This window comes from Prionailurus bengalensis, chromosome E1, assembly GCF_016509475.1.
Source record: "Prionailurus bengalensis isolate Pbe53 chromosome E1, Fcat_Pben_1.1_paternal_pri, whole genome shotgun sequence".
Taxonomy (NCBI): Eukaryota; Metazoa; Chordata; class Mammalia; order Carnivora; family Felidae; genus Prionailurus; species Prionailurus bengalensis.
Window position 1 is genome coordinate 37,429,171 of NC_057347.1, and position 25,620 is coordinate 37,454,790.

The 25,620-nt window shown below is 54.5% G+C and overlaps 1 protein-coding gene across 1 annotated transcript; it reads right to left on the reverse strand.

The window, feature by feature from the left end:
- Positions 1 to 1,510: 1,510 nt before the first annotated feature.
- GPR179 (G protein-coupled receptor 179) lies at positions 1,511 to 19,790 on the reverse strand. Its single transcript, XM_043584231.1, has 11 exons — positions 18,839 to 19,790; positions 17,397 to 17,505; positions 15,039 to 15,126; positions 14,382 to 14,617; positions 13,456 to 13,524; positions 12,733 to 12,842; positions 12,198 to 12,433; positions 11,854 to 11,992; positions 11,066 to 11,171; positions 10,361 to 10,507; positions 1,511 to 8,517 (listed from the first exon to the last, which is right to left on the reverse strand). Exons 1-11 carry the CDS (start codon positions 19,630 to 19,632, stop codon positions 3,412 to 3,414), a joined length of 7,140 nt encoding a protein of 2,379 aa, XP_043440166.1. The 5' UTR covers positions 19,633 to 19,790; the 3' UTR covers positions 1,511 to 3,411.
- Positions 19,791 to 25,620: the final 5,830 nt, after the last annotated feature.

Here is a 25,620-nt window from a genome sequence, read left to right on the forward strand (position 1 = left end):
ATGTGACTTCCGGGAGATCCAGGTTTGGGACACATAATTAGCGTTCATTGAAGAGGGTCTTTTCTCATATACTGACTCACGTAGTCATCATTTGTACTTCGTAGAAGAATGTAAATCCAAAGAAATCATTTATCTTTCAGCCTTTCGATCATGTTCTTAATTATCGGCTGCATCCTAGTGCGATCCCAGGAAGCATGGTAGGAGGCAGGGGCCATGGAGGAGTTGATCCATTTGAGAATTCCATCTGTAAGACTTCCCTGATTTCTAGCCCCCTTTGGAGATGGTGACCATGCTTTTCAGCCCCCATCGGTAAAGCGATCGTACTAGAATATGAACCTGTTGAGAGTGAAGCAGTCCAGCTCCTGCTTGTTCCTGGGCTCTAGCTGGGCTGTCCGGAGGAGGTTGTGGGGCTTCACCTGCTTGTGTGTCTGGGTCATCTGAGGTACGACCAGGGAAACCACTGTACCAGCAACAAGCTTGGCTTTTACTATTTATCAGCCCACTGGGGGCCCCCCTTAAAAAATAGGACCTTAATTCTCATACTTTGTATTTTTCAAGCCTAGAATTTTCTTTTAACAAGTCTGTCCCTTAGGGTCAGGATTAATCTGTTCTGATCTTATCCTGAGAGCAGAATCCAAAGAAACCAGAATCAGTTTCTAGTAACTGATGTAACTCCTCTACATCTAGTAACTGATGTAACCTAACTCCTCAGTCTCTCTACAACTACCGTCTCAGCAAGGCAGACAACAGACCAGTCCTCACTGGGGAAAGCTGATCTTTTTACAACAGCTGTTGAATGCAGACTGTGGGAACAAGATGTGTATGCCCCGGGGAGAGGCAGCACTGGCGGCTTAATCCAGAGCAGCCACTCTTTATCATATACCGTTTAGTCTCAGCCCTTTTGGCTTAAAATGTGCATCAGTCTGCAGCATGTCTGAAGTGAGGTCTGGCCACATCCTATTTGCCTGAGCCCTGGATTAAGGCAAAATGAGAAGGCAAGTGCTTTCAGCAGGATCCACAGCTGGGGAGTATGGAGGAAGGGGAAGTAATCCAGGGAGGGCAGGGAAGCAGAGATGTGAAGAAACACGCTTAGTGGGCACATGACCGATTGATTTCTCTGAATATATAAAAACAGTGCTTCAAATAAGCTGTTTCATCCCACTCCCCTAGATCTGTCTCAGGGGTCTCTAGATAATCCTAAATAGCAGCTAAGCGGTAGCTGCCACCAGGGAGCCAGAGGATAAGTGCAATTTTCATTTCCCCTTGGGATCAAATCCAGCTGAGCAAATGGCCCAGATGTGAAGGATTTGCTTGAAGGGCCAGGCAGAGACCATCTGCAGTGCCAGCCATAGAGCTGGATACAGGCCGAGAATTAGCCAGACCACCTCAAAGTCCTGAAGGCCGCAGTGTAGTTACCTCCGGCTTGCTCTTGTTTGACCGATCCGTCCCTCTCTAAAAACGTTGGAAAAAAGAAAATCACCATAATGAATAAGCTAGAACCCACTGCTTAGTGGTCAAGAGAAAACATTCTTTATTTTTTTTCCCCCATGGTTTATTTCACAGCAGTGAAAGGAATCACTTTTCTGTTCCCAGCTAGACCAGACACAATGGAATTGTTCTGTTGTGCGGTTAGCAAAATTCTCACCGACTTAGGAGCGGTGAGGTTAACTAGCAGGAGCCCAGAGCAACACTACATTTTACTCCCCTGAAATCCCAGGCCAAGGGACCAGGTAAGTGGGAGAGGCTAGATATGGGAACAAGGGCATCTGGTCCCTGAATGACAAAGTTTTTCCATTCCTTCTTTTTGGAAATGGAGCATTTTGCTACTTCTGTAAAGTCCTGAATCTGCCTACAGTATTTGTATGCAGACTCCTTTTTTTCCTCCCCATTGGGTATTTGGTCTTCTCGTTTTGTCTTTTTCTTCCCCGTGAATGGCATCAGTATCTGTGCAGTTAGAGGGTGGGCTTACTGCCATCTTCAGTGCCCCTGCCCTGCTCAGCCTGTTTCCTCCCCCCACCTCACCCCTGCCAATTCCAGGGCTTTTTTGACCAGTGCTTTTCTCCTTCCTGGTTTCCCTCTGGTTAACATCCTCCTATTCCGGCACTGGTCTCTAGGATTACTTAAGCCGGGGTAGCCTGAACTGACGAGAGGATAGAGCCGAGCTCACTAAGAAGAAAACTGTTTACATGATGCCTTTTCACCGGTCCTCAGGACAACCTGCCCTGTAGCGCTACTCTTTCTGAGGGTAAATCTTGTGCTGACTGCAAACAGGACCTTCTTTCTCGCTTCTCAGGAAGGTAACTGTTGTGGGCCTCTTGTTACTGAGCAAGCGGTTTGGAGTGCTTCTCACATCAGAGCCAGAAATTCCCCTGCCTCCAGTTGCGTGGACAAGCAGAGAGGGGTCCCATTGGTGACAGCCCTGAAAGGCTGGGAGGTGAGCTTGAGACCAGCCAAAGATGGGGCAGAAGTGGGGAGGAACGATTTGAAAAAGCTGGCAAGAGGCACACTCCTTAAACTGGAGGGGGTGTCTGGAAGGGAGAACTTCCCCTTGGCCAGTGTGGGGAGGACGTGGAGCCGCTGCCTTGCCTTCTATGCTGTCTCTGGTGTTGCTTTGGATGCCAGATGTTGATAAGGAAGGAAGAGTGCTTGATTGGCTCTACCTGAGCAGCCAACCAGGGCAGGCATGAGGATCAACACAGCAGAAACTGGAGCTCCAAAGTCAAAATGACAAGGTCTTTAAGGCATTTTGGGTACTTTTTTTGAGCCATTAAGTTTCCCCCCTGCTCTGCGCTGATGGTGTGGAACCTGCTTGGGATTCTCTCTCCCTCTCTCTCTCACTCCCTCCCCTGCTCTGTCTCTCTCTCTCTGTCTCTCTGTCTCTCAAAATAAATAAACTCAAGGTTTTCCCCCTGATTTATCTTTGAACCTGAGTTAAGTGGCTTCTTAAGCTTCCTGTGACGACCTTTTATAGCATTCCTCAGACCCTAACGCTGCCAGTGCCTTGCATGGTTTATAGTTTCTTCTCAAAAAAGGGGTCTTTTTATGAGAAAATGTGGGCTGGGCACTGCTGACTTCCTTTCATCCCAAACACTGGCCTTATGAGTGTCCAGACACAGCTGTGTCGAGTCCTCTAGCTGGATGGGGGGATTCGTCAGAAGCAGAGGGTCTCGCCTTTGTTCCCTGGAGCAGGAAGAAGAGTGGGAAGTAATGAGAGGACAAGACTTTCTGTTGGGGTCTGAGCTGCACCCTTCTTGTACAATTTGTTGTCCGAATGATTGACTTCTGGCCTTCATGGAGAGGGCAAGTGGCCAAGTGTCTTTGACTCGGCTCTTGGGGAACATGGAGGACTTGGAAAGGACTTTGGCTCTTGAAAACCAGCCACCAGATGTCTGGCCTCACCCGATGGATCTGTTACTCGCAGTCCCAAGGATAGACAGTTGGAGGGGAGAGTTCTTCATATGGAGCTATAGAAGCCACTTCTTTGTCTTCAGCGAAGGAGGAAGACTCGTGAGCCTCAGCTTCTTGGAGACTTGGCTCTGGGACTGAGCTGGTCTTTGGCTCGTGTCCTGAAGCTCCTTGGAGTTCTCGGACCCCTTCTAGAGTAAAAGTAGTGGCTGCCTTGCTCCCCTCAGGGCGGGGGCTTTTGCTCTCTGGAAGGAAGCTACCCGGAGGTCTGTGGACTAAAAGGCATGGTGGGTTCTCAGGGGCTGGGGGGAGAAATATTTCTGTCTGAGTTGCTGTTAAAGCCAGAAGGCCAGATTCCTCAGGTGGGGCTCCGGTTCCCTCCCAATCACAGATGTCTGCCATGGTGCCCTTTATTTTATTTCCTTCTGGATCTGTGATTTCCCATCGACACAGCTCTGCCATCCTGCTCCCCATACTGCTTACTCCGTGGGGACTGACTTGGGGTTGGTCAGTGTCCGGAGCCTCTGGCTGGGGGAGGAGCTCCCCGGAACCTGAGCAGACTGTCTCCTGCTCTCTGCTGACTTTTGCTGCTGCTTTTGAAAAGTGTTCTTCAGTCCTCGGAGATGCCGCCTTTTGAGGGATCATCTCTCCTTGCCCTTGGGATTTTCCGTCCACCTCTTGTTCCAGTCCCCCTTTCTCAGCAGCTTCTGTCTTCGCCTCCCAAGGGCAGATGTCTGCTTCTTTAGCAGATGGAGACTCTCTTGCTTCCCACGGACACACTTCTGCCACCCTGGCCCCCACACTGCCTGCTGCCTCCGAACTGCCTTCGCTTCTGGCAGAAGCTTGTGGGGCTGGTTGCGGAGACGGACCCCCACAATCCTGACTCTCCCAGGGACACACCGCCTCCTGTTTCCCATCTGCCCTCTCTGGCTTTTCCTGAACTGCCACAATTTGGGGCTCTGGTCTTCCTGGGACCTTCCCCTTCTCTTGAGGTGTCCCTTTCCCATCCTGTCTTGCCATCCCTTCGTCAGGGACCCTTTCAGTCACCTCCCAGGGGCAGATATCAGCTTTGGCGCTGCCATCAGGGTTAGGATCATCCCACGGGCACACCTCAGCAAGCCTGCCCCCAACGCCAGCCAGGTCCCGAGAGCCGGCCTTAGGTTGGTCACGGCATTGACCGTCCGGGTGGGAGGAAGCACCTGCCGGGGTCATGCCCTCCCGTGGACAGACAGATTGTAGTTCTTTGCTTGCTTTCCCCCTATCTTCAGTAGTGAATTCTGCTTTTGAAGACGGGGCTTCTACTGGGGTTCTGTGTTCTGGGAAGGAGCCCATCTTTGCATCTTGTGTCAGGTCCCCTTCCTCCACTGCCTCATCCCTCGCTTGCAAGGAATGTCCCTCTTTCACATTGCCACTCGTGCTGAGGGATGAGTCTGAGACCTCAGGGCCCTGAGCAGAGGGAGCCCTCAAGTCCTTCTCCCAAGGACAACTAGCTTCCTCTTCTTGACTCTGTTTTGTCTCCCATTTTGATCTGTCTTCTCCCAGGGAGGTGAGTCTCCCCTTTTCTAGAATTTTCTCCTGTCCTGCTGAGTCACTCCCCCTTTCTTGTTCCAATCTTGTCCCAGTAGCTCCTTCGTTCACCTCCCAGGGACAGATCTTGGCTTTCTCACTGGTAGGTGCTTCCTCCACTTCCCAGGGACACACCTCAGCTGCCCTGCACCCCACATGGTCCATTTCCTGGACTCCACCTTTTGGTCTGTCAGTGCCCAGAGTGTCCGAATGCTGAGAGGAGCCCCCTGGATCCAAGCTTTCCCAGGGACAGGCCACCTCCCGCTCCCAGGCTGGCCTCTCCGGCTTCTTTGGAGAGGTAACAGCTATCTCGCCGGGTCCAGGACCTGCAGAAGCCTTTCCTGTGTCATTTGGAAATGTCCTAATGGCCTCAACTCCCAAAGCTCTCTCCTGCCTTGCTCCAGCACTCACCTCCCAGGGACAGACCTCAGCCTTCTCAGCACGCATGGTTTCTTCCATGTCCCAGGGACAGATCTCAGCAGTTTTGCCTCCCACGCTGCCTGACATGTGGAAACTGGCTTCGGCTCTACCTGTGTCTTGAGGACCTGGTTGTGGGGAGAAGCTGCCAGGGTCCACATTCTCCCAAGGACAGACTGCTTCCGTATTTTGGAGCTGTCCCTCAGGCTTTTCCCAAGCTGCGCCATCTTTGATTCCTGATGTTCCAGGCATTTTCTCCTTGTCCTTTGGAGATTCTCCTGCTTTTGCTGCCTGTCCTGATGTCCAGTCCTCTCTTATTCGTTCATTTACCTCCCAGGGACAGAGTTCTGCCCTGGCAGGTGTTACTTCCCTCAGCTCTGGCCTGGGCTCTTCCCATGGACATACCTGTGTTGCCCTGCTTCCTCCATTGCTGAGGAGTTGGCCACCACCTTTGGCTGAGAAATTATCTAGACATGGGCTGGGGTGCCCAGGGGCTGTGCTGTCCTGGGGACACACTGACTCCTGCTGTTGACTACTTTTCTGCACTGCTTTTCCAGTTTGTCCCCCCATCTCTCCAAAGAGCCCTTTTCTAGAGGCTTTCCCCTTTCCCTGGAGAAATTCTCCACCTGTCCCCTGACTCGGCAGTTCCTTCCCCACTACCTCATCACCCAGCTCCCAGGGACAGACCTCTGCTTTCCTGACGGGAGCATCTCCTGCCTCCCATGGACACACCTCTGAGATGCTACTGCCCAAACTCCCGGAGCACACAGGGGTTCCCGGGGCCGGAGTAGAGACTGCTGAGGGACCCCGGAAATCTGTCCTCTCCCACCGACAAAAAGACTCCAAGTCTCCACTCAGTTTCTGTTCTTTCCAGAAGGTTGCTTTCTTGGGGGTTTCCTGCTTTTCCTGGGGAAGCTTCACTCCCTCCTGGAATGGTTTTCCATTCTCTCCTTCACATGCCTCCCAGGGACAGAGCTCTGCCTTGGTAGTGTCAGGTATACAAGCTCCTGGGCCTGTGGCTCCCTGCTGAGGCTTCTCCACCTCTCTAGCATCTAGCCGGCCCGCTGCCTCAGACCTGCCGTCGTTTCTGTCAGAGTCCTGAGAGGCTGACCAAGAGCACAGACTCCCAGGATCGGCACCCTCCCAGGGACATACCACCTCCTGCCCCCTGACCAGCCTCTCTGGCTTTTTCCGAGCAACGACAGCCACGTTTTGGGGCCCTGACTTTTCCGACGCCTTCCTTCTCTCTTGGGAGTCATCTAGAGCTTGTTGTTGTGTCCCCTTCTCAGGGGCCCCTTCACTCACCTCCCAGGGGCAGATCTGGGCCTTGTTGCCACGGTCAGGCTGACTTGCTTCTGACTGGGCGACTTCCCTGGGGCATACCTCTGCCATCCTGCGGTCAGCACTGCCCGTGGGCTGGAGGCCAGCTTTGGGCGCTTCCCGCCAGCCCACGGGGGCTTCTTTTGCTCGCTCGGCAGTTTTGTCCCCGACTGTGCCCTGCCTGGCTTGCCTCAGTGCAGCAGACCCCGCTTTACCGTCTCTCTCTACTTTTGCCTCCCCGGGACCTTGGGATGCCCTCCTGCCTCCCTCTTCTTGTTCCCTGCTGCCCTCCTGGTGGTACACTTGGAGCATTCTGCTGGTGTGAGCGTTCTGTTGGTTCTGGAGGGTCTCCTCATCGTCACAGGGTGCGAGGGCGGCCTGCTTACTCACGGCCTTGGGCCGGCCTAGCCTGGGAGATCGGGGGCAGGCCCCCACGCCCTCTCCCGAGGCTCTGCCCTTCTCCTCCGGCTCAGGACACCCTTCCCCGCTCTCCTTCTCTCTGTGAGTGCTCCGAGAACGGGTCAGAGCTTTGATAGCCAGGCCGAGACTGTGCATGGAACCCTGCTGAACAGGGGTCTTGAGGCTGTGGGATTTAGAGAAGACCTTGGACTTGTCTTCGTCCCCCTCACCGGCTTCCCCTTGGAGACGTCCATCCTCTGTGGCCATCCCACTCTCCCCCGTCCCTCTTCTCTCAACTGCAACCGAGAGGGCCCTCCAGAGCTTGGCCCGAGCCGGGGCAGGGGAGTGGTTGCCTCGCTCTGGCCCCGCGGGGCCCTCTGGAGCTACATTTCCTTTCTTGACCGGCAGTTCTGCATTCTCCCAGGGGCAGATGAAGGTGAGCAAGCTGGGGCTCTGGGGGGGTACTGGGACTGGTGCCAGGGCGGGCAGCGGGGTCGGGGCTGGGGCTGGAGCCGGCATCAGAGCGGGAGCCAAGGTGGAGGTGGGGGAGAGCATCCTCGGCTCTCCCAGGCAGGCCCCGGACAGGGCCATGATGGGTGTGGAGACCTGGTGCCGGACGGGCGGGTGAGGCAGCCTTTTCGTGGCCTCCTCCTGAAGACTCCCGGCGGCGGCGGCGGCATGGGAGCCGTGCACACTGCGGCTCTTGGCAGGGGAAGGTGGGGCTGACAGGGGCGCCCCTCGAGCTCGCTCCGGCCTCCTGGCCGATGGCCTCCTCACTGGGCTGGCCGAGGCTGCCTCGGCCTTCTTCCTCTCCTCTCGCTCCTTCGCCAGCCGATAGGTCTCCTCCAGGTAGGCCTGGCTGGCTAGGAGCAGGGCCTGTTCCCTGGAGCCCGCCACCACGCTGAGCGACTTCTGCAGGGACGCGGGCCGGGCCCGGGGCAGCCTGTCGCCCACCGTCAGGTTGTGGGCGCTGGCCGACCTGAAGCCCAGGCCCGGGGGCCCCTCCGCCGCCTCCCGGCTCTCCCTGCTTTCCCGCGAGGCCTTCTTGGCCAGCTTCCTCCTCAGCAGCGAGTCGAGGAGCGGCGGGTCCTGCTCGCGGCGGCGGCTGTGGCGGTCGTGGTCGTAGGCGCTGCGGGACTTGCGCAGGGCCGGGGGCCCCTCGGGGTCCTGGAGGCTGGAGCTGAGCAGCCGGCGGCGCGAGGAGCCGGGCAGGCTGCCGAGGCTGGGGGAGCCCGAGTCCCGGGAGTGCTGGCGGGCCAGGGCCTCCGGGAACTCGGCCAGGCACCTCATGAAGGAGCGGCCCAGGCCCTGGCGCCAGCTGCCCCGCTTCTTGGGCAGGTGCGGGTTGTTAGCGGCCATCTCCTTGGTCTTGTGGACCTCTAGCTGGGCGTAGAGCTTCTTCAGCTCGTCCTGCGGGAAGGGGAGGGGTGGGGAGAGCAGAGCCCCCGGTCAGATGCACGGCTAAGCTCTCTCCATCCCCCTGGGGGCTGCCCTGCCTCCCCCTCGGTCGTTATTTGGACCACTGTCTCTGCACATCTCTTTCTCACCAAGCTGTGTTCCCTCCCTGCTTTGCACACTCTCAGAATTCGCCTGTCCACTCCCAGCCAGGTCCTCTCGGACCCAAGGATGCAGGGTGCACCCCTTCCTCTGGGGGCACTGTCATCTGATGGGAAGCCACCGGCTTGGGGGCTGGGAAATCTGGGTTTGAGGCCGGTGACCCATCATGTGCCTGGAGGCTATTTCTAGAGCTCTCTGTCTCTCTGGGTTTTTTTTGTTTTTGTTTTTTTTTTTTTTAATTCATTTTGGAGAGACAGAACGTGAGTGGCAGAACGTGGTTGGGGGCAGCGGCAGAGAGAGGGAGACACAGAATCAGAAGCAAGCTCCAGGCTCTGAGCTGTCAGCACAGAGCCTGACACGGGGCTCAAACTCAGAAACCATGAGATCATGACCTGAGCCAAAGTCGGACACTTAACCGACTGAGCCACCCAGGCTCCCCTCTCTCTGCTTCTATGGGTTCAGTCCGTCAAGCAGCCGACGTCCAACTTCAGCTCAGGTCATGATCTCACGGTTCAAGAGTTCGAGCCCCGCATTGGGCTCTGTGCTGACAGCTCAGAGCCTGGAGCCTGCTTCAGATTCTGTGTCTTCCTCTCTCTCTGCCCCTCCCCTGCTCGTGCTCTGTCTCTCAAAAATAAACAAACATGGAAAAATATTTTTTAATTAAACAAACAAACAAAAAAGAACCGGCCACCTACTGTTAGCTTCCTTAAGAGGATGGCATGAGCTCAATGGTGTGAAAAGTGTCATATTCAGGTGCAAGTGAGGGAATGGGACTTTGAGAGTCTTACACTTTTGGGTTTCTCCCCAGAGCCAGCATCGGGAGAGAGACTGGGTGCTGTTCCACAAAGCGGGGGGCCCAAGGCAGCACTGCTGTGGCAGCGCGCCCCCATACTCTCTGGCCTCCCTGCTCGACGGGGCCTCAGGTCAGCCTCTTCCCAGGGAAGCAGAGCCCAGAGGGTGAGGAGGACATGGGGGAAAGCCAGGCAGAGACACTTGGGACAAGGAGGGAATTGGGAGATGCAAACAAGTCAGGTGTACAGAAGCCCCGTGGAGACAGAAGGAATGGACAGATGGCTTCCAGAGATTGTTAACCACACCTTACGTTTTATCAGACAACGGGCTTAGACCACCAAGTTTCCTTATTTCCTACCCACTGAGCCTCTCATTTGGGTTCCGTGACTATGACCCTCCTAAGCAGAAAAAGAAGAGTAAAGACGCTCTCCCGAGGTAAGACTCAGGAAGAACTCCCTTCCTCTAAGACCGCCAGGTCCAGGGAATGGGTATCCTGTTGTGGAAATCTCTGGTAGCCGCTAACTGCCTGAACTACCCAGCCCCATAGCTGGCCCTAGGGTCACCCGCAGCCCGAGTGTAATGGGGACTGAGAGGCTTCTTAATCTGCCCCTCATGATGCCTCTGCTGAGTGGGGCTGGAGCTCCACTCATGGGTCTGCGGCCTGGGCCACAGGGACTTTGGGGGTCTTTCCACTTGGGTGGTTTGTGACCTCATCTGAATAGAGTCAGGGGGAAGCAGCTTAGGGCAATGGTGGAGAAGGGAGGGAGGCAGGTCTCAGAGAGAGGGAAAGCTGGGGACAAGAGGGGACCTGCAGTGGTACACAGCCCAGCTGGCAGGGCAGCAGCGATCCTGGCCCAGTCCCGAAAGGCTAGCATCCAAAGGAGGCAAGGAGGGCGGCGCATACCCGAATGTCTCCGGGGTCCAGGCTGCGCTCGCTCCAGGCCGAGGCGATGCTGCTGTCCAGGTAGGAAGCTGACCGCTGGAGGTCCAGCTCGTCCTCATACACCTCATCCACAATCTCCTCTCGGGGAGGAGCCCCCGGCTTCTGGAACTGGCCAGGGCGGGTGTGACAGGGAAAAAGAGTCAACTTCGCTCCCTGTTCACGCCTATTCCCACCTGCCTCATGAAACCCAATCTTCACAGCCTCTCTAATTTGCAATTCTGAGGGCGTGGAGACTTTTGCTCCCCCTCATTCTCCCTGAGTTTCTCTAGCTCAGAGACCGGGGAGGGGAGGTCCTGAGCCCCTGCCCCCACAATTCCTAGCCATGTCCTTCAGCTCCCCAACCCATTCCTCTGTAACTGCTTCCAAGATGATTTTTCAGGGTCCACCAAACGAAACTGCCAGTTGTGTTACAAGGACCCCTACAGCCCTAGCTCTTATTTCCTTTGCCCTGAGAGTCGAGGCGTTGAGATACAATAGCTTCCCGCCCCCCCCCCGACCCCCACCCCAAGTGGGCTTCCACTCAGCGCCCTGTGGCTCCGCCCTCTCACCCCCGGGTGTCATCCTCACTCTGACCTGGAGAGGGCGCTGAGGCAGCAACAGATCCACGGCGCGCCCCTTTCAAAGGGGCTGGGGCCTGGCTCACAGCCAGGAGGGGCAAGACCTCACCTTAGGAATGAAGATCAGAGCCAGCGTGGTGGTGACCGTGCTGTGGGTGTGGAAGAAGAAGAGGAGCAGAGTCCAGTCCGGGTGCAGGGAGGGAACCAGCACAAATCTGAGGGTGGGAGGGGAGGGGAACGAACGTTACCGGTGGGTGGGAGGGAGTGGCCTGTTCCCTCTCACCTGTCTCACTGGCCCACCACCCAGCCTGAGCCCTGATCTCCGTGGAGGTTCTGGGTGGGTTGGAAAGGGCAGTTTTCCTTCTTCCTGCCCTCTTTTCGGATGTAGGTCCCACTTCAAGCTCACGTTAACCCCCACCTCCGAGAAGCCCTCCCAGACTACTCTTCTCTGGTTGCCTAGAGCACAGACTTGTCCTCCACACCTCTGTGATGGGCTGTCCCATGGGTCGATTCTGCCTGTACCACAGGGCCAAGTCCTAGCAGACCCTCATAGCAGGCCTGTTGCTGGATCGGCTGAGGTGGGAGGGTGGTGGGGAAAGGCAGGGAGAATTGAGCACGTGTGGGAAGGAGCATGGTGGAGGTGCCGGAGACGGGGCTTGGGAATAGGAGAGGAGTTAGGAGTGCGCATGCTTCCTCTTTCTGGGTGTCGGGTGAGACATGAGGTGCAGGAAGGGTGTCTGCCGGGTAGGGAGAGAGCTACAGATGAGAGGCCTTCCTCGCCTTGCCAAGGCATAGCTGTGCTGCGAGGATGGCTGTGGGATGGGGTTCCCTGGCCTGGGAGAGGCAAGGAGAGGTGTGAGGGTGGGAGGAGTGGTGGGTGGGAGGGCCCGTGCTCACCTGGCTGCATGGAAGGCCGCAGAGAACAGCAGCTCATTGTGCAGGGCGATGCCCATGTAGCGCGGCTCATGGAAGGCCGAGGGGACAGCTCGGGTGGCGTAGCAGAGGAAGCTGCCCCAGCACAGGAGCAGCATCTCGGCTGTGGGAAAGCAGGGGCCACCGAGTCAGGCACCGCCTCAGCAGCCCCTTTCTCTGTCGGGTGTGCTGGGGGGAGCCTGGGCCAGGGGTCTGGAGACAAGGCAGGAGGACTAGGTCAGGAGCACCGCCCCCCCCCCCCCCCCCCCCCCCGCCGGAGGTGCAGGGCTGAGGGCCAGAGTGAGGCGGGCTCGGCGGGAGCAGCTCACCCACAACCATGATGTAGTCCCAGCGGTCGTGGTGGCACAGGTAGAAGTGGCGGCCTGCGAGAGTGTGGCCTCGGGTCACCAGGGGCGTGTGGATGCCTCGTTCCAGGGCCCCCGCCGTCCACACGGCCAGGAAGCCCAGCACTAGCAGCAGGAGCAGCCCCAGACGCTGCAGCAGCCGCCCGTTGCTCAGGTGGGGGCCCCGCTGGGCCGTTCGGGACAGAAACAGCTGGAGCACCCTACAGGGGTGTGGGGCATAGGGGGAGGACCAAGGAGAGGGGGGCCAGGTCTCTGGCCTCTGTCCGTGGCTTCCTTCCCCTCCGTAATACCCATCCTCCTGTCCCTTCCATGGTGTGCTGCCTCCCCACCCCACAAAATGTTGCACGCTGGGGAGGGCTACGGTGACAGGGGCAGGCCTGGGGGGGTGGGCCCCGCACAGGGGGGGTGGAGCTGGCTGGGAAGAACTCCACCCTGTTCCAGATGAGCTGGGGGAGCCCGGAGTGAGCAGCATGAGAGCAAGGTCTGCCCCAGACCCTACCTATAAAGCTTGAGTATAATGGTGCCGTAGACAGTGGCAAAACCCAGCAACCGGACCCAGCGGAGAACGATGCAGCGGAAAACACTGGGCTTGAAGTACAGGATGAACACCTGGGGGAGGGGGGGGGCGGTGAGAAAAGGGGGGGCAAAAATAGCTGCTCTTAGCTGCACTTCCTCTTTAAAAAAAATGTTTTATTTATTTTTGAGAAAGAGTGTGAGCGGGGGAAGGGCAGAGATGGGGTGGGGAGGGACAGAAGATCCAAAGAGGGCTCTGTGCTGACAGCAGTGAGCTGATGCAGGGCTTGAACTCACAAACCGTGAGCCAGTGACCTGAACCGAAGTCAGACGCTCAGCAGACTGGGGCACCCAGGTGTCCCCACCACTGTACTTCCTCTAATGTGCTAGGCCTATGCTAAGCCCATTGCTGACCTTCCTAACAGCCTTGCAATAGAGGCATCATCACCTCCCTTCTGCAGAGGAGCGGCTCAAGTATCAGAGAGGTTAGGTAAATTGTCCTAAGTCACACAGTAAGTCATAGCGCTCTTTTTAGCCTGGACTCTTTGGCTCCAGAGCTCACTAGGCCAGCCTGTCATTTGTAGGTTATGAGTATGGGGATTTGGAGGTCTCTGAATCTCCCCAAGAGAGCAGAAAGGAGGAAGGATTCTGGGTTGTGGAGGGCGCCAGCCAGGGATGAGGCGGGGCCAGACTCTGGCCACAAACTCACAGGGAAGTAGAGAAGCAGGGATCCAAAAAGGATGGTCTCCAGCAGGACAACTCCAGAGGCTCGGATCCTCTGTGAACCCAGGAAAGAGAGAGGCGTATAAAGCAGGGCAGTGGGAGGACAGAGGCTGGACGATGGTGGGAGGAGAGTCTCGGGCCTTTTTTAGGGGTCACTTTTACTGGCCTTGAACCAAGGCCTTGCCTTGGAACATCAGCTCCGCCCGCTCCGCCCGCTCCGCCCACAGCCACGGCCCCACTCCCACCACAGGCTCTTAGTTCCACCACGCTAAGCGGGGTGCAGGTGGCACAAAGCTCGAGTCCCCCAGCCCCATGCCTCTCCCAATCCCAGCCTGGGCCTCGCTGGAGACCTGGGCTCAACTCACAAGTTGTTGGAGCTAGAAGGGATCTCACGCGTTCCCTCGAAACTTTGGGTCAGACCGATTCTTTGTCTAGGTAACCCCTTCTCTGCCTGGTAACCGTTTCGCTGGCCCTCAGGCCTGGCTCAAGCGTCACGTTCTCCGGAAAGTCTCTCCCGGACCATCTTCGGCAGGACAACTGGGGCCTTTCTCCGAGCTGCCACAGCTATACCAATACCCACTTTCCCCCCTCGCCTCTGTTTTGCTGCGCTTTTTCCTTACTTGCCTGCTTCCTCCTTTCAACTGGGAGCCCCACGAGGGTCCAGATCACTTCCCCCGAGTACCTACACTGTGTTTTGAGCCAAGTCCAATGCCTCCATTTTCCAGGCAAGGAAACAAATCTAAGGCAGCGGGGCCACTTTGCCTAATGTCACACAGTGGGTGAGTTGAAGAATTCAGACCAGAACCCATTTCTTCTGAGCTCTAGTCTTAGGTAGTCTCTGGTCTCCAGTTGATGCTGGGGACTCGAGGTGGGAAGGACGCGGGTAGGGCAGAGACGTGGGGCCTTGCTTGCCTTGCTTCGGCGGCAGCGGTAGGAGGCCAGCATGCTCAGGAAGACGGCCAGCATGCAGCAGGCCTGGCAGGCCAGGACCGCGGCCCGTAGCCCCAGAGCTTCCTCCACCAGGCACGGCGTGGCATCCACGCAGCTGGTGCAGCCCTCGGCACATGGCCAGCACCGCAGCAGCCTCCCAGAGCTGCCCTGAGGGGACCCGAATTGCCCAGTAGGCTGGGCGGCACTCTCTTCTAACCCTATAAAGAACAAGATGGGTGCAAGGAGAGGGGCATGGCCCGGGGCATCCCAGCCTGCTCTCGCACGGGTCACCGTAGCCCTCTCCCTCTCCGTCCGATGGTCTGTCACCGCCGGGGCAAGGGCTGGGAAGGGGAGGAACGAGGAAGTGGATGTTCCCAGGGGAGGACAGGGTACTAGGAAGAGGTGATGCCAGGCTAGGGTTCGCTGCAAGGTCAACTTGCATCAGATTGGCATGTTGTGGGGTCATTTTCAGAAGGCGCGGACACCCCCAAGTTGGACGCTGCCTGCCTCTCCTGCTTCTCTTGACCTTCTGCCCTTGCCCCACAAGTCTCCTCCCAGGCTGCCTTTTTCCCTCAGGTGCCCCGCCCGCCCGGCCCAGCCTGACCCTCACCACAGTGACCCTCACCACAATTAACATACCCCCGGAGTGGCTTGCCCCGTAGAAGCCCGGTCGGCAGCGGCACAGGTAGTGGCCAAGGACAAAGCCCTGACTCTCCAGGGGGATACACTGCGGGGATGACAAACATGATAGGTATTTATATGGGGATTTCCCTTTTGGGAGGAGGTGGAGGGTACATGTACCTTCCAATCCACGGCCCCTGGTCCATACGAGGGGCCCCTCCCTACCGGAAGTCCTCCCTAGTCCTTAGGAAGCCTTCCCTCCCTGGAAGCCCTACTCTAGCCCCACGGTTACCTCTTTTCAACATACAGTTTGGGGACAGATCACCCTTTTATTCTGACTTGCAATGACAGGAGCCATACAGGTCTCATTTCCTAGTGCCCAGCTGTCGGAGCGAGGGACTGGGCGAGGTGGAATTTGGGAGAACTCGGAGTCCGATCGCACCTATGTGCCTACATCCTGCTTCAAAGGGTCCCCATCAGCCTCCCTCTTTGGCTCACAGGTGAGTTGAAAAGGCCCCCACAGAGGAGCAGTTTCCCCTACCAGGTGCCATCTGGCTTTGGCACAGGACTGCTTTCCCCAGCCCTAATGCCAGGCTAATGCCAGGCCAGTGGGATGCCAAGGCCAGCTCTTTACTCCACCTTCACCCATTGATGTTTGCCCAGCAGGGGACCGAGCAGACCTCAGAGCCAGGCAGGGAAGAGGAGCACGTGGATGAGGTCAGCTCTGCTGCAGGGAGTGGTTAGGGACAGACAGCAGTGGGATAAAGGAAGGGGTTCACCCTGGGAGATTCCATATCTGGCACCTTTCACCTAGAAAAGTTAGAGGGTGATGCTTCTGAAATTGTGGCCCAGCTTCCCCTCTTGCCTGGGGCCCTAGAACACGCTCTGTTTTTGCCACAGTCTGCAGAGTCAGACAAATGCGTATGGAGACGAGCTGTGGCTGGGTTTAATAAGGCGCCGAATAATGGCGGCCCTTCTCCATCCCTGGACTTACAGTTTCAAACACACGTGCCCTGAAGAGCAACGGATGCCCAAACCCGCCCCACCTCCCAGCAGCCTGCAGGGCTCGCCTTGGCTCCGCTTCAGCCTAGGAACAACATGCAGTCGAGTGCAACCGTGGAGCGGATTAGTTCACTGGCCTCCCAGTTTCCCAGCCCTTGGCTTTCAGGATTACCAGCCATTGCTTTCCATCATCCAGATTCTCCTGCATCCATGGCTTTGATTCTGCCGGCATCTGGCTTTGGTTCCATCACCTTTACTGGTCCCAGAGCTCTTCAAGCTCCTTCTTTGGTTAGATTTCTCCCCTACTCCAACCAACCATTACACTTGGATCAACAAACACCAACAGAGCATCCTTTGTGGGTCAGAAGGAACCCAGAGCTCTGTCGACAAGGAGAATGTAGTCCAGGGGAAGGAAAGGGAATGACTAATAGGGGCTCAGGTTGCGGTCCTGGGGATGGATGCTGGAGCACCCAGTACCAAAAGGGAGAGGCACACTGAGATTTCAAAGGAATGAGGGTGGCTGTCTCCAGTGGGAGGTGGGGAGTAAGCTGTAAGTGTCCTCACTGTTTTTTTAATGTACGCTCTACGCCCACTGTGGGGTTTGAACTCAAGACCCCGAGATCAAGAGCTGCATGCTCTACCGACTGAGCCAGCCAGGAGCCCGGTCACTTTCTTTTTCAATGTTCACGTATATATATAATATATATATAAATATAAATATATTATATATATTTATATATATAAATATATTATATATATATAAATATATACAATTATATAAAATTTATATAAATATAAATATATAAATATTCACACATATAAAAATATTATATATATATAAATGTTCATATATATATATATATATATATATATATATATATTTAATGGCTCCGAGCTGTCAGCAAAAAGCCAGACCTGGGGCTCGAACTCACACACCGTGAGATCATGACCTGAGCTGAAGTCAGATGCTCAACCAACTGAACCACCCAGGCGCCCTCAATGTTCATATTTTTGATTATTCATTCAACCTTAAGCGCTATTGTGTATCAAGCCGGGGGAGTTGGGAATTTCTCAGAAATGACCATCAATGCATCCTTTCTGAATTTTCTTCTTCCTCTTTTTTTTCTTTCTTTCTTTTTTTTTTTTAGTTTCTGTTTTTTATTGAAAGACAGTTGACAGTAAGTGCCCTCACTTTTAACAAGCCTGGTATCCCATCTCTGTTTATCTCATCACTAGGGATTCCCCCGAGGCCCTGAGAGGCTGGTACACTTTTGTCAGCTACTCCTGGGAGCTGGGTGGTGGCAGTGACGGGAAAGGGGAAGGGAGGCAGGACCCTAGCGCCCCACCCCACGTCACCATCCTCCTTATCCTTACCTGGGTGCTGTTGAGGTCACACAGGTGTGTGTTAGAGTACCAGCCCGGCCCATTGGCACACTGATTGATGTCCACGCTCTGAAGATCGACGATCATCTGCACCTGCCCCCTAGGGCAGTGAATTGGCAGTTAGGGGTACCATGAAGGATGCCAAGGTGGACGTGTGTCCTTGGGCCCCAGACTAGGGAGGAATGCAAGCTTTGCAACCTTCAGCCTAGTGGCTGCAGTGTGTCAGGAGAGAGGGCAGGGCTGCATTCCATGTCTCTAGAGCTATTAATCCTCACTGTTTCTGTGGGCAACGATCTGCTTTCCTGGAAGGTTGTCCCCCCAACATCCCTCGGCTTTTCAACATCCTGGCATGTCCTGGTTTCTATCAATGGGTGGAGGGAGGGGGCATGTCAAGACATGTGGGAGCGGGGGCTCTGATGATCTGTCTGAAGGGGATCTTCACACTTCTCCACTGCATGGACACACACACACACACACACACACACACACACACACACACAGAACTCAGCTATTAACCACACCCCCCACACTCTGCCCAAACCAGATCTGAATTGATCACAGCAAAGGAACTGTGGAATAGAGCTGCCTGGTCCAAGGGCTCCCCACCCCTGCTCTGGGCTGAGTGGGGGAGAGCGCTGGCTAGGAGCCAGGCTGCCGGCTGGCACGAGGGAACCCTGCTAGGAGCAATGAATGGGGACACATAGCTGGGAAAACAATGTTGATTGTCGCATGCCTTGCAGTTCTGTGTCCATTTGCTGCCTCCTTCCCACCAGGGCTCCCAGTGACCTCTTTATTCTGAAGGAGAAAGTCGGTTATTTGAAGAGTACCAGTCAGGACAGGCAGGACTGGAACCCACTTGGTCTAAGAGTATAGCCATTGGGAGTGACCCTGGGGGCCTGGCCGACTCCTAGACGGAAAGGGCAATGGTTCCAAGCTTCCCCACCACCCCCGCCCCCGCCCCCCAAAGAACTTTTCCTCCCTTGGAGAAGTCTCCTTTTATAGTTCTAGACGGCTAGAGAGCAGCAGGTTTGGCTCCTGGAGTGCCCGCCTGGCTCTTCTGAGATGTCTCGTGCCTGGGCCATCACTGTCATCCACATCAAGCCTTCCCCTGCCTTCTCCCCACTACTCAGACGTGGACGCCAAGACCTATGCCCTGCTACATCCACACGTCCATACGCACACATGCGTATCCCCACATGTAAGTGGATTGATTCATACACACTATGTCACTATGTATACTCGCACCTGTGTGTGCTAACAGTTACAGAATCCCAGAGTCAACTGCAAATACACACAGCTGAATGCGAATACGCACATCTGTGCCCCCCAGATACGCATGCGTGTGCCAAATGGCCCACGCACAGCTGGCTGGACTCGAGCCCCCCACCCCCACATACCCACAAACGCGTCGAACACTGCACAAACGTACTTACCTGACCTCTGGGCTGAGGTCTGGCTTGAGTCCATAGAAGGTGGCAGAAAGCGTGATAAGCCAGCCAGGACGGAGCCGGCCGGCCTGGCATTCCAGAAAGGGGGGAGATAGCTTCACATGCTGCATGTCTCCCACATAGCCGTCCCCCTGTGGCCACTTGGGGCTGCCGAGGCTCCCTAGGTCATTGGTCAGCACCCGCTTCTGCAGGGCAGAGGTGTCCGGGGCCCCGGTTGGGCTCTCCTCCTGTACCCTGCTTCCAGACAAGTCCTGAAGGATGGTCTCCTCCCCTATCCGGGTGGCCTGCAGGGCCAGCTGCAGGTGGCTGGCCCCTGGTGGAGGGTTAAAGATCAAGAAAGCCCGGTACGCCCTTGGGTCCCCCTCGGCCACGCTGCGGACCAGTGCCTGGTACCACTCTACATCCTCCTCCACACTGGACTCGCGGATGTCGTTGGCTTGTAGCAGCATGTTGAGGAAATTGGCGGCCTGGGCAAGGGTGCCCGCTGCCCTCCACAGGACTGGGGGGAGCCCCGGTCTGGCTCCTGCGCCGTGGGCTTCGTAGCGCTCAGTGCAATTAGCCCCTGACAGCTGTTGGGCATCTCCAGAGTAGAGAAAAGCCAGGGCTGCCTCAGCCCCCTCTGGGGGTACCCACATAGGTATGGAGCCCGGCTTGACTTGGGAGGACAGTGGCGGCAGAGAGCGGAGGGGCCGTGGGTCCCCCAGAGCCCAGCTGCAGAAGAAACAGCAGCCCAGCAGCCCCCATACAGGGTGGGGCGCGACCACTGCCCTGGTGCCCATCTTCGGGGCAGCTCTCGGGGACCCCAGGGTCCAGGCTGCCTGGGGGATCAGCAGGCTCAGAAGAGCCCAGGCAGAGGCTGGCTGGCTCCCAGCCTCCTGTCCTGGCTTTCTCTCTTCCTCTCTCCCTCTCTCTCTCACACTGGGCTGTCTTGCCTGTTTTTCCTTCTCTCTAACGTCATCAGCAGGCTTCTGGATGTAGGCATGAGGGCTCTGCCCCTCCTCTCTCAGTGTGACCCACCCCCCCATTGGAAACCCTCTTAATCCTGGCACCACCCCTCTTCCCTCCTCCTCTCATCCAGCATCTAGGCTCCCTCCCCCCACTCCCCACCCTGCATCAGCTCCAGAGAGACATAAATGGGAGGGGAGAGGAAGAGACCAGTTGTTCTCTCCCTCCCTCCTCCCTCCCTCTGCCCTTTGCTCCATTAGGAGAGATGGGCAAATCCTGGATGGGGCGCCATAGCAACCACAGATGAGCTCGTGCCCCTCTCTCCACCCCTCTGCTCCACTCAGCCTCCTGGCAGCAATTGCGACGGGCACGATAAAGGGCCAAGCTGCAGGTCCTGGCAACCTGCTGTGGCTGCCCGTATCCCCCTGACACCGTGCTGCCGAACTGGAATTTGAGATTGGGGGTGGCCAGGGTGGGGAAGAGAGCCTAATATAACTACAGTCAATCTTTGTACAAATGGTGGCAGTTTATTAAGTGTTTTTCATGTATGTTATCTCAATGAATCTTCCCCACAGGCACGTAAGTAGGGTCAATATCCTCATCCCCATTTCACAGATGCAGACACTGAGGCTCAGAGACTCACCCAAGATCACATAGATGCTCACTTTAAGTTGAGACTCAGGGGCGCCTGTGTGGGCTCAGTCGGTTAAGCGTCCGACTCTTGGTTTAGGCTCAGGTCACGATCTCGCGGTTCGTGGGTTCGAGCCCCTCATCGGGCTCCGTGCTGACAGTGCAGAGACTGCTTGGGATTCTCTCTTTCTCCCTCTTTCTTTCTCAAAATAAATAAATAAGCTTAAAAAAAAGTTGAGCCTTAAACCCAGACTTCTGACTCTCCACGCTGCCCCCCATCAAACCCACCACGACCTTGTTCAACCTTAGAGACCTTAATAAAGCCTCCTTCCTGAGGAGTAAATCAAGGCCCAAAGAGGTAAAGACTTCCCCTAGGAGCGTACGGTTGTTCGTGACAGAGTAGGGGCCTCCACGAAGTCTTCACCTCCACACTGGGGGGAGCCTTTCTTCTCCAGCACCACGGAGGTAACAACCACAGCCAATGGGTGTGTGTGTGTGTGTGTGTGTGTGTGTGTGTGTGGTGGGGACAGGGAGAAGAGAGCGAACAACGTTTTGCTTCTGCTTCTTCCCCTTTCATTTTGTCGTCCTAAGTCCTGTCTCCTCCCTTCCTTCATGAAAACTGTGCCTAACCCCTCTTGCTCTCCCCGGTTTCTTACCCCTCACATCCTTCCCTACGCTGGACTCTTGCAGGCTGTCATAGAACAAATCTCCTGCCTTCCTCTCCCTCCCTCTTCCACCACTGGTGCTCCCCACCCACCCAGAGACCTGGCCTCACTTACACATGCTGTCTCTTGGCTTCTTCCCCTCTCGCTCTGCCCACTCCCTTGAACCTTTGATGTCCCAGAGCACCGGAAGTATGTAGGAAGGGATGGGTGGTGGTTGCTAAAAAACTTCCCTTCACAGGGAAGAGCTTTACAGGCAGGCCCTGCACACAACTCTGCCTTGGAACCTAAGTGGGGATGGAACAGGGGGGAGGGCGAGGAGGGGGGTTGAGGACAACCCCCCAGCAGAACCGCTATGATGTCAGACCTGGACGTGCCTATAGCCCAGAACTTCCTTGGATAGAGAAGGAAACTAAAACCAAAACTGAAGGCCAGTGAAGTTGACCTTCTCAAAGCCACAAAGCCAGGGAGTGGAGGCAGGCCTATATCACACATCCATAGTCTCTCCGCGGCCTCTCTGATTCCATGTGCTGAGAGAGAGAGATGAAGGGCAGAACGACCCATTCCAAGTTCTTGGTCTTACTGGTGACTGTTAGCGGAGGGGCAACAGACACACTGTATAAAGACATAATAATAATCGGTTTTGCCCCCCAAGAGGCTTTTCATAATAATGACAACCAACGTTTGGGTAGCGTTTTACCATTTCTGTGTAAGCTTTCACGTAACCCCCACAACAGCCCCGGCAGCGGGGGGATTATTATGGAACTATTTTTACCAATGAGACACAGGTTCAAAGGTACTAAATCATTTGCTCTTGGTCATACATCTAGGAAAGGGGGTGATTAGGGCTCAAGCTAGCTGGGAAGCTCCAGAGGGGCAGGGGCAGTGTTGATCGCCTGGTCACCACACCCCCGAAGCCCAGCCCATTGCTGAATGACTAAGCGAACCTCAGGACTGGTTTAAGTTCTCTGAGTTTTTATTTTCATTTCTTATGTTTTTAAGTAGGCTTCATGCCCAGTGTGGGGCCCCGTGGGGGGCTTGAACTCACAACCCTGAGATCAAGACCTGAGCTGACATCGAGAGGCGGACGCTCAACTGACTGAGCCACCCGGGCGACCCATTCACAAACCTTTTAAACTAGGGTCCTACCACTTCAGGGACCCCCTAGATAGTCCTCAGTGAAAGAGAGGTGTAGACACAAAACCTGCTCAGCAAATGCAAATTCAGCTCGTACAAAGATATACTTCCTTTGCTCGGGCATTTAAGGAAATGGAGAAAGGCAGTATTCCTAGCCCAATCTTAGAAAGAGCCTGTGTGGGGGCGCCTGGGCGGCGAAGTCATTTCAGCCTCCGACTCTTGATTTCACCTCAGGTCATGACCTCACGGTTTGTGGGATCAAGCCCCACGTGGAGCTTTGTGCTGATAGTACTGAGCCCGCTTGGGATTCTCTCTCTCCGTAACCCCCCCCCCCGCCCTCCCCTGCTCACGCTCTCTCTCTCTCTAAAAATAAATAAAGAAAACTAAAAAAAAAAAAAAAAAAAAAAAAAAGAAAAGAGCCTATGTGCGTTTCCCTGTGCTTCTGTGTGCTCTGGAGGAGAGCCGAGATACCCCAGATGGGGACACACCAGGTGGGGACATAGCTTCCCTCCCCAACCAAGAGAGTAGCTGGACAGCAGAGGGCGCTGCACAGCTACAGACCTTGCATTCATGGGCTAACCTGTTCCGGGGCCAGAAAGGTTTGCCAGAGACAGCCAAGGACCTTGGGTGATCTCCTTTGGCTTCAAGTGTTCTGTGATCCTATAGCAACTTCTCTTCTTCTCTCCAGAAATCTGAGTGACACCTGAGAGGTAGCTGAAGGAGAGAGGGTGGTTTTGAAATCCACTGTACCTTTTTGAACTGTGTGACCTTGGGTGAATAACTCTCTGAGCCTGTTTCTTCATGGGCAAGGAAAGATACTGTGTTGTGCAGAATTAGAGATGAATTTGTATCAGGAGCCCCTTGCAAGGCATGGGGTTGAACAACCATTCCCTGCTTATGTTCCAGCAGCCCACTCTGTGCCAGGAACAGTCCTTGGCCCTGGAGAGTCCATGAATGGGCCAAAAGCAAACCTGGCCCCTGCCCTTACAGAATTTACAGCCTAGTAGGGAAGGCAGATTTTAATCAAATAACCCCACAGACAGATGAAAAATTACACGTGTGCAAGTCAGTGCAACAAAGGAGTGGTTTTGGAGCTGGGTGGGGAGGAAGTACCTAGCAGGGAGATTTCTCCAAGGTGGTGAGGAAGAGAGGTGAAGGTTGGTGGGAGATGAAGCCAGAGAGAAGCAGAGATCAGATCACACAGGACCCCATAGGCCTCCTTAAGGAGTTTTGTCTTTAGCCTAAGAATGATGGGAAACTACAAAGTGTTACAGTCACAGGTTATGGACAAATTTCCATTTTATTTATTTAGTTAGTTTTAAATAATTAGTTTTGAGAGAGAGTGTGCACAGGGGGAGGGGCAGAGAGAGAGGGAGACAGAAGATTCAAAGTGGGCTCTGTTGCTGACAGCAGAGAGCCCGATGCGGGGCTCGAACTCATGAACTGTGAGATCATGACCTGAGCCAAAGCTGGGCACTTCACTGACTGAACCACCCAGGTGCACCTCTATTTTCGCTTTTAATTTTATTGTTAAGTAAAGTCCACACCCACTGTGGGATTCGAACTTAATGACCCAGAGATCAAGAGTTGCATGCTCTAGCAACAGAGCCAGCCAGGCGCCCCAACAAATTTCCATTTTAAAAAGGTCTCTCTGGCTCCAGGACTCATATCTTCTTCGCCTCAATGCACCCTGAGGTGCAGAGTTGCTAAGTTCTGCTGGCTGATCCTTCCTCCTCCTCTCTTGCATCCCTCAGCATCTCTCATGGGATTGCAATGGTTTCCCAACCGATCTCTCTGCCTGCAGTCTCCTGTCCAGTCCTCTCCGTCCCCTCCAGTCCAGTATCCTCAACAAGCTTTACCTTATTTGATCTTCACAACAGGCCTGCAAGTAAGCAAAGCAGCGGTCCTTATCCCTATTTTGCAGATGAGAAAACTGAGGCGTAAAGCTGTTGGGGAGCTGGCTTGTCCAGGACCGCGAAGGCCAACTGTTAACACTTCAGGAATTTTGCAAGCCAAATTGTTAAACACAGCCACTATTAAAAATGAAATTGTATGGGGCGCCTGGGTGGCGCAGTCGGTTGAGCGTCCGACTTCAGCCAGGTCACGATCTCGCGGTCCGTGAGTTCGAGCCCCGCATCAGGCTCTGGGCTGATAGCTCAGAGCCTGGAGCCTGTTTCCGATTCTGTGTCTCCCTCTCTCTCTGCCCCTCCCCCGTCCATGCTCTGTCTCTCTCTGTCCCAAAAATAAATAAACGTTGAAAAAAAAATTCAAAAAAAATGAAATTGTACACACTTATAATTAAATGAGGTTTAAGACAAAGGTAATAAAATTTCAAAACTCATCACTTTCTAATAATTTTACTATTACTACTTACCTATGCTCTTGGAGTTGTTATTGTACCTGCATGAGGAAACTGCTACGAAAGGGTACGTTACCACTCGTCTCTTTCCTTCAGTAACAATGTGTGCGGCAGATTGAAATCAGCCATGGTGGGAGTATTTACACCATAGATATCAGCAAATGCTACAAATCAGGGCCTTGATTTGTTGTTGTGTCGATTATCTAGATTTAAGAAAGTGATGGAGAAAAAGTTAACAGTTTAGATTTTAATTTAATGTGCTACGTATGCCTATAGCCATTACAATGTGAATAGCAAAGAAACTGAGGAAATGTTCTTTCAGTATTTGAAAACTGTTTTCTGATTCAGCAAGCAAGTCACTCCCATAATAAGACCCTCTTTATTTTTTTTCACTCTCCTCTTACACTGACATTGAGGAGAACATCAACCAACATTCATGCTGCAATTCCATACCACAGGCTACCCATACAAGAGCCTGCCAAAAATCAATGAAAGGATTCTTTTTTTTTTTAATTTTTATTTTTGGGGTTCTTGGGTGGCTCAGTCAGTTAAGCATCCAACTCCTGATTTTGGCTGATTATGATCTCCTGGTTCGTGAGATCGAGCCCTGCATAGGGCTCCACACCAACAGCACTGATTTTGGGATTCCCCCCCCCTCAAAAATCAAATAAATAAACCTAAAGAAAAAGATTCTTATTTTTAAGTAATGTCTACACCCAACGCGGGGCTAACAACCCCGAGATCAAAAGTCGTACGCTCTATGGACTGAGCCAGCCAGGCGCCCCAATGAAAGGATTCTTGAGAATCAACGAGTTATATGGAATTTGCAATTGTACTATTATTATTTGTAAATTGTGTGCTCTACATCCTTTACATCAGTGAAATTTGGAATAAATTTATGTACCATATATATGCATATATTGCTCTCTTCCCTCCAGAGAGTCGGCTGTCGAACACTTATCAGCACACCACTGGCTCTAGAACACACATTATTCATGTGTCATTCCATCAATATTCACTGGATGCTAGCAGGG